Source organism: Oncorhynchus keta, chromosome 15 (genome assembly GCF_023373465.1).
Source record: "Oncorhynchus keta strain PuntledgeMale-10-30-2019 chromosome 15, Oket_V2, whole genome shotgun sequence".
In the NCBI taxonomy this organism is placed as follows: domain Eukaryota; kingdom Metazoa; phylum Chordata; class Actinopteri; order Salmoniformes; family Salmonidae; genus Oncorhynchus; species Oncorhynchus keta.
The window spans coordinates 25,905,139-25,913,926 of NC_068435.1; the positions used below are offsets into that span (position 1 = coordinate 25,905,139).

General features: G+C 43.0%; 1 protein-coding gene across 1 annotated transcript; it reads right to left on the minus strand.

Moving 5' to 3' along the window:
- Positions 1-758: 758 nt before the first annotated feature.
- Positions 759-8,417, minus strand: LOC118394667 (uroporphyrinogen decarboxylase). Its single transcript, XM_035788106.2, has 10 exons — positions 8,069-8,417; positions 7,349-7,461; positions 5,759-5,838; positions 5,605-5,667; positions 5,187-5,384; positions 4,800-4,961; positions 4,362-4,496; positions 3,843-3,943; positions 3,533-3,599; positions 759-1,528 (listed from the first exon to the last, which is right to left on the minus strand). Exons 1-10 carry the CDS (start codon positions 8,089-8,091, stop codon positions 1,364-1,366), a joined length of 1,107 nt encoding a protein of 368 aa, XP_035643999.1. The 5' UTR covers positions 8,092-8,417; the 3' UTR covers positions 759-1,363.
- Positions 8,418-8,788: the final 371 nt, after the last annotated feature.

The window sequence follows — 8,788 nt, forward strand, 5'->3', positions numbered from 1 at the left end:
AGAGCACCGCCGCCACGACAGCTGCTGAGTGTCGTCCTTCCAACCAGGAGCCTCCTGAACCGCTTCCCCAAGCCATGTTTCACACAAGTTTCCTCTAGGTTCAGATGGAGGATCAGCTTCCCTTCTCCCAATCCTGACCTTAACCATACGTAGGGAAAATGCTAAATTCAACCTACCACAGAGGAGCATACGTACAAGGAGAAAAACAGTCCAATACTCAAAACATCACGTGACGAAATGTTTTTGTGGAATCCTATTCCCACCATTCCAACAACAAAAACAAATGGATTTGTACGGATCTACTTCTCTCTACTACTTAGCTGCCTTTCATAGAAAAACACCCATGGGGATTAACTACTTTTATGCCTTGTGTAAAATGCAGTCTGTAATGATAATCACTTCCCTTTAAGCCAAAAGCAGTAATAAAATAGAGCCTTTTCCCAATTTCAACTATGTGTTTGTTCAACGTGGAAACAAATTAAGTCCGGACAGATTAGTTCTGGCACTAAACTGGTTTGAACAAAATCATGTACAGTATGCCAGCCACACCTGACCCTCACTCCCTCACTACATCTCATTTGTAATTGAAGGGTTTCCATAGTAATCGCAAGCACCAGTGGTATTGCCGTCGATGTGTAGATGGAAGATTGCTGGTTAGAGAAAACCTGGAGTGAACTGCAGAGCGCAATATCTAGAGGGCACAATAAGATGAGCCAATAGTTCCCGATTAGGGTGTGTTAGAGGCAAAACACATCCAATAGAAATCCAATATAATTTATTTTATTAATTTGAAATACAGGTCCAACTAAAATATATTTGTATTTTTATTTGACTGAATAAAAAACTAAGAGCAAAATATACACACTAATGCTTAGGCTTTAGTACATCAGTCACAGTCATAATTGCAGTACAACAGCCTAAACAACAACGATTGGACTGAGGCTATCTCACAACCATTGAGGATAATCACATTGAATCTCCTTCACTAGTGTTGTTTTGATAAGGTACACTTGTTTCTTCAATTTTAGGTGCATTACATCTGAATAAAACAGATCAGTGGTACACATGAATAATATGAAATATTACAAGGTCTTGCACTGTGGCAATGTGTTTTGTTTGTTTTAGGATTATCTATAGAACATCATGAAGTATTCTCTTCAGAAAGAGAAAAACATCCAGAATTGGACAAGATCCGTCTTCATCTGTCCTGGGATTCCATACTTGATAAGACCTGGTGGTTTATCAGATTACTGTGAATACATTATATAGTCTCTACAATCCAAGCCAATGTTGCTTTGGTTTTTGGGTGCTGCTTCGCTGCTAGTTTGATGATTGTGGTCAATGTTTCCAGATGACGGGGGTGTTACTTGAGGTTGAGGAGTTGGCGAGAGTGAGCGTGGACAGCTTCTACGAAGGCACCCACGTTCTCCGGGTCCATGTCAGGGTACAGCCCGTGGCCCAGGTTGGCAATGTACCCTCTGGTGCCAAAGCCTTCCAGCATCTTTTTCACTATCTCATATATACGCTCCTGCATAGGTAGAGATAGACAGAGACAAATAAGCATCACTTTTGAAAGTATGGTGCCTTCGGAAAGTATTCAGACCCCTTGACTTTTTACACATTTTGTTATGTTACAGCCTTATTCCAAAATTGATTAAATAGATGTTTTCCCTCATTAATCAACACACAATACCCCATAATGATAAGACAAAAACACTAATTTATCAACAAAATAATCCTGAAATAACATATTTTGATAGGTATTCAGTCTTTACTCAGTACTTTGTTGAAGCACCTTTGGCATCAATAGGGCGGCAATGGGGTGGCAGAGTAGCCTAGTGGTTAGAGTGTTGGACTAGTAACCGAAAGGTTGCAAGTTCAAATCCCAGAGCTGACAAGGTACAAATCTGTGGTTCTGCCCCTGAACAGGCAGCAATATAGTTAACCCACTGTTCCTAGGCCGTCATTGAAAATAAGAATTTGTTCTTAACTGACTTGCCTGGTTAAATAAAGGTAAAAATAACAGCATTGAGTCTTCTTGGGTATGACGCTACAAGCTTGGCACACCTGTATTTGGGGAGTTTCTCTCATTCTTCTCTGCAGATCCACTCAAACTCTGTCAGGTTGGATGTGGAGCGTCGCTGCACAGCTATTTTCAGGTCTCCAGAGATGTTCGATCGGGTTCAAGTCCTGGCTCTGGCTGGGCCACTCAAGGAAATTCAGAGACTTGCCCGAAGCCACTCATGTGTTGTCTTGGCTGTGTGCTTAGGGTCGTTGTCTTGTTGGAAGGTGAACCTTCACCCCAGTCTGAGGTCCTAAGCACTCTGGAGCAGGTTTTCAAGGATCTCTCTGTACTTTGCTCCGCTCATCTCTTGCCTCGATCCTGACTAGTCTCCCAGTCCATGCCACTGAAAAACATCCCCACAGCATGATGCTGCCACCACCATGCTTCACCGTAGGGATGGTGCCAGGTTTCCTCGAGACGTCCCGCTTGGCATTCATGCCAAAGAGTTGAATCTTGGTTTCATCAGACCAGAGAATCTTGTTTCTCATGGTATGAGAGTCTTTAGGTGCCTTTTGGCAAACTCCAAGCGGGCTGTCATGTGCATTTTACAGAGGAGTGGCTTCCGTCTGGCCACTCTACCATGAAGGCCTGATTGGTGGAGTGCTGCAGAGATGGTTGTCCTTCTGGAAGGTTCTCCCATCTCCACAGAGGAACAATAGAGCTCTGTCAAAGTGACCATCAGGTTCTTGTTCACCTCCCTGATCAAGGCTCTTCTCGCCACGACTGTTCAGTTTGGCCGGGCGGCCAGCTCTTGGAATTGTGTTGGTGGTACCAAACTTCTTCCATTTAAGAATGATGGAGGCCACTGTGTTCTTGGGGACCTTCAAGGCTGTGGACATTTTTTGGTACTCTTCCCCAGATCTGTGCCTCGTCACCATCTTGTCTCGGAGCTCGACGGACAATTCCTCCAACCTCATGGCTTGGTTTTTGCTCTGATATGCACTGTCAACTGTGGGACCTTATATAGACAGGTGTGTGCCTTTCCAAATCATGTCCAATCAATTGAATTGACCACAGGTAGACTCCAATCAAGTTGTAGAAACATCCCAAGGATGATCAATGGAAACAGGATGCATCTGAGCTCAATTTCAAGTCTCATAGCAAAGGGTCTGAATACTTATATCAATAAGGTATCTGTTTTGTATTTCTAATACATTTGCAAACATTTCTAAAAGCCGATTTTCGCTTTGTCATTATGGGGTACTGTGTGTAGATTGCTAAGGAAATTGTTTTATTTAATCCAATTTAGAATAAGTCTGTAACATAACAAATTGTGGAAGAGGTCAAGTGGTCTGAATACTTTCTGAAGGCACTGTATCGTGTGTAAGTTATAGCAGCAAGTGCCTGGCACAACAACAACAGTTGCTGGTTAATGTGCTTTTACTGTACAGTACCTTTGTACTGAAACATTATATATATATATATATATATATAATATTTATTTCTTGGATCGCAAAAAAAACGTACTTTGGGGGCATATAGCGCACAGGGGTCCATGTTCCCCTGGAGGCTAACCTTTCCTCCAGTTCGCTCCCTGAAACCACAGAGACAAGGGCTTTATTCCCAAAGGTGTATTAACCTGGAGTTCAATCAACAGTGGACCGAACCACCTGTTTTTATTGTTGACAAGATAAATATAACCTTTCACAAAAGAGTGTGAATCCAATCCAATTTCAACATATGACACAATACCTTTAGCAAATGTTGGCTCGGTCACTGACTGTCTAGGGAAATGGCTCATGATCTGATTTCTGTGAAAAGGGTTAATGTTCGTTACCGCGCTGAGCGAGGGTCAATGGTCCAATCCAAACCAACAACCTCATAGTGGGACTGAGAGAGGTCCTCCAGACCATAGTGGCCGTCCTTGGCAAACACAATCTGTGACAGAGCATAAAGGACATGAGGGAGATACAGTCCAGGGAACTTTAAAGACACGCTGCAGTGAAAAACTAATTACAAAACAATTGTTAAATATTGACCGATGTCAACATTGGAGACCGATGACACGCCATACAATGATTCAAGGCATAAAAAAAAACCTCAAATGTATTTCTGACTACTCCAGATGACAAGTCTGTAGAGGAAAATATTTGACAGTATAGTGCCATCTACTGGTGAAAAATATCACAATACACTGGCCACATGTTATCACACCACAAGACAAGTAAGCTTTTTTTAAGCATAATGATGAACAAAAGCTTGTCTTGAAAATCTAGTGACATGAAATCCACAAACAAAAGGATGAGGATGTCGGTGTTGTGTGAACATGAAGAAGGGACAGTCTATGTGGGCTCACCATGGGGACATCCTGGCCTGACTCCTTCAGCTGGTCCTTGACCTTACGGGCGATGTCTCGAAGGTAGGGCAGTGAGAACTCCTGGAACTCCGCTGGGCCCAGACAGCCAGCATGGGACTCAAACACCTGCAAGGCCTGGGGAAACACAGGGAAGGTGGAACAGACTGGACAATAATGTGCCATGTATCTAGACAGGACTGTGTCTCCTGTATAATGTGTCTATGATAGGGGCCCTAAAAGATACCTACATGAATAAATCAACATTCTAGCAGTTCCTAGATCATTCATGCCATTCATGAACATCTTCTCCTTGTCCAATTAAGTGCTGTAAATAAACTGATCTACCCTCTATTCACCTGATCATTTCCCCATGAGCAAGCACTCTGGGCTAGCAGTAAGATACAGCTGGAACACAATCTCCCATGGTGCCTTGCTTACCTGTGCTCCAGCAGCCACCTGTCCCAGCAGGTACTCCACTATGATGTCAGTCAGCATCTTTAACAGCTGGTGGCTGGCTTCAGGGTGACGGTACAGCCAGCGCTTAGCCTTGGATTGGGTTGTCGAGCCTCCCCCCTCAATCATATAGGCCATCAGGGTCCACTACAGGAGAAACAGATGATGATATGGGTCACTTTACTGAAGCCTCTAGTCTAAGAACACCAAGATATGACACAAGGCCGAAAAAAAGTGTATTTTGACTATTGAAGTAACCAATACAATCTGTATTGAAAAGTGTTCTCTCTCACCATGTGTGTGTGTGTGTGTGTGTGTGTGTGTGTGTGTGTGTGTGTGTGTGTGTGTGTGTGTGTGTGTGTTCCATCTCACCGGGGCACCAGTGAAGCCGATGAGAGGGACCTTGCCTTCCAGTTTGTGGCGCGTCAGTGTAATGGCCTTGAAGACGTAATCCAGCTCCTTGTTGACATCCACCTTGGACTGCAGGAGCAGCAGGTCCTCTGGCTCCTTTAAGGGCTCTGGGAAAGTAGGGCCCTTTCCTGCCACCATCTGGACATCCATACCCATGGCCTGGGAGCAGGTACACACACACACACAGAGTCATTAACCGGTTAAAAGCATAACGTATACGGTCTCTGAGTTATGTGCTTCCTCCTATCAATATACTACACAAATAGATGACCTTCTTGCCAGCAGGTTATCTCTTTGTTTAGTATGCAGAGAGGAAGCACAACACTTGTGATTGAACTAAAGGCAAAGAAAGATCTGCCTCAGACAGGACATCTCTTACCTGTGGGATAACCAGGATGTCTGAGAAGATGATGGCAGCATCAAATGGGAAACGTCTCAATGGCTGTAAGGAGAAAAAAATGAAGTGAGTGTTCTCAATCTATGCTAAGATGTTTAGTAGTAAAACGCGCTGGTTTAACATAGGCAATGATTACCTGGAGAGTGAGTTCACAGCAGGCTGAAGGTGATCGACATGTTGCAAAGAAGTCCTTTCCCGCTCTGGACTCACGGAACTCTACAAACAAATAGGTTAGCTTACATGTGAATACCAACAGACGAAGAGATGGATAGGTCCATTCAACAACAAAAACCTACTGATATTTGTAGTGTTAGTTCAATGTGTGTTTCTTAGGCCTGTGAAGTACATGAGTGTAATCTCGAAGATACGACCCTAGGCAACAGTAGTGACGAGGATCCGGTTTCTATGACAAACCCTTTCGGCAACTTCAATAAAAAATATAAATAAATCAGGGGTGGGTCCACCTCAGACAGACGACTCACGAGGCAGACATGCCAGAATGTTGCAATTCCAATTCAAAGTGGTTTAAGTCAAGGTAGTTGATGCAAACTAACTAATGCAAAAACAACCTCTGATCTCCATCTCGCTAGCTACAATTATGTATTTTATTGAAGCGGATAAAGACGGATTTGGTATTTTATTAGGATCCACATTAGCTTTTGCAAAAGCAGCAGCTACTCTTCCTGGGGTCCAAACAACATGAAACAGGACATAATACAGAACATTAAGACAAGAACAGAACTACATTTTTCAAAAAAATGGAAAGGCACACGTAGCCTACATATCAATACATACACACAATATCTAGGTCAAATAGGGGAGAGGCGTTGTGCCGTGAGGTGTTGCTTTATCTGTTTTTGAAACCAGGTTTGCTGTTCATTTGAGAAATGTGAGGTGGAACGGAGTTCCATGCAATAATGGCTCTATATAATACTGTACATTGGGGAATGTGAAAAGACACCTGATGGCATGTCTGGTGAGCAATTTGGGATTTTCAACACGTTTCCTATAAAAAGAAGAAGTGATGCAGTCAGTCTCTCCTCAATTCTAAGCCAAGAGAGACTGGCAGGCATAGTATTTATATCAGCCCTCTGATTACAATGAAGAGCAAGACATGCCGCTCTGTTCTGGGCCAGTTGCAGCTTAACTAGGTCTTTCCTTGCAGCACTGGACCACACGACTGGACAATAATCAAGATTAGACAGAACTAGAACCTGCAGAACTTAGAGACCTCTTCCCATATTTCCAACCATTTCATCTATATATTTTGACCATGACAGTTTACAGTCTAAGGTAACACCAAGTAATTTAGTCTCCTCAACTTGTTCAACAGCCACACCATTCATTACCAGATTCAACTGAGGCCTAGAATTTATGGAATGATTTGAACCAAATACAATGCTACTAGTTTTAGAGATGTTCAGGGACGGTTTATTACTGGCCACCCATTCCTAAACAGACTGAAACTCTTTGTTAAGGGTTTCAGTGACTTCATTATCTGTGGTTGTTGATGTATATATGGTTGAATCATCAGCATACATGGACACACATGCTTTGTTTAATGCCAGTGGCAGGTCATTGGTAAACATAGAAAACCAGGCAGTGATGTAGTTCCTGTATGCCAAACTGACATTCTATTACATACAGACTTATTAAGCCAGACCATTTGAAAATGGTGGGAGGCAACCCGGGTGTCTACAGAGACTAATGAGAGTGTGAGGCCCACCTGGCAGGTAACGTCCAGCCTGTCTCATACACCACACAGGCACATGAGGGGTTTCTTGTCCTCGGCATGCAAGAAGGAATGCATCATTCTTCAGCTTGGGGAAGTCTTTAGGGCTAAAATTGAAATGAAATGGTAAAGATTGATGTTTTAGAAATTGATATAAACAAAAGCCATAACCCACATAATGACACATTAAGTAGGTAACATTCTTCCTAATTTTAACAATTAGTTCTTATCAGGGGTAGGGCTACTCCTCCCCTCCCACGGTATCATGTTGGGCACACTACAGTGTTCTGTACAGGAGCAGGTGATCACAGAAGATAAGTCCCTCTTTCTGTTATCAGCTGCACACAGTGGAACAACGGTTGAATGAGATGCTGGTGAAATGATCGTGAGATCTTTCTCAAGCAACATCATGGTGCCAGTCACATAAATGCTTTATGTAGTAGCTTCCATTTATGAACCCTGACATAATCTTCATCACTTGTCAATACTTTAATTTGACAGAAATGCCGCTGCTCGTGGTCATTGGTAGGTAACTAACTAGCTCATATCACATATCAAGCATGATATTCACAAACAACACAATACACGCGTCCTCATGGTAGATTACATTTTTTTGTAACGTTACGAACTAAATAGTTAGCTAGCTAGTCGGTTTAACGTTAGCTACATAGACAGTAGTAGCTAGCGAGGTATACAGTCAGATAATATACATACAGTATTAAATCGTCCTTGTCCATGATGGGGCTGATGTTATAATGGAAGAATAAGTTCAGAGATGCTGTTCACTTGTCCTAGACGTCAGTGGCACACTGCTGCCTGGTTCCTTATTGACTGTCATCCAGAATGTTGTACGAGCCCCCTACAGGGCGCGGCCAGCTTCAGAAAGTCATGTGACCGACCACTGACAGCTATACTTTTGGTACGTTCCAGAGCAGGTAGTCTTCTCAACTCGCGTTCATATTTTGCGCAATGTCATCGGTCATCCTGGGGTGCGTTATATTCGATTAAACGTCTGCAACGTTGAGTGACGGATTGTTCTGAACGACACGTTACCCCAAAACGTTCTTCAACGTTCTTGAACAGACATTGAGGTTCGTTTGCTGGGTGTGGCCGGGTGTGGCTTGAAGCAATGAGTGACATATTTAAAGGACAGCGGAGCGTTCCTCAGCCGGGTGTTGTATCCCGAAAGTGTGAAGAAGTTGTAATTTGTTTGTTTGTTTGTTAGTTCGTTAGTTAGTTAGTTATTTGGCATAACTGTACTTGGTTCGGGACGACAGGTGGTTAGAGCGTTAGACTAGTAACCGAAAGATCGAATCCCTGAGCTGACAAGGTAAAAATGTGTCGTTCTGCCCCTGAACAAGGCAGTTACTTGCTCCGAGGCCGTCATTGAAAATAACAATTTGTTCTTAACTGATTTGCTTAGTTAAATAAAGG

What these genes read in the sequence shown, in the direction of transcription:
- LOC118394667 (XM_035788106.2), bottom strand. Translation starts at nt 8,091, where the DNA reads ATGGACAAGGACGATTTAATACT. An exon ending in GACAAGGACGATTTAATACT is followed by an intron (nt 7,462 to 8,068) that starts GTATGTATATTA and finishes TTTCAATTTTAG; the next exon opens with CCCTAAAGACTTCCCCAAGC. An exon ending in AGGTGGCTGCTGGAGCACAG is followed by an intron (nt 4,497 to 4,799) that starts GTAAGCAAGGCA and finishes GTGTTTCCCCAG; the next exon opens with GCCTTGCAGGTGTTTGAGTC.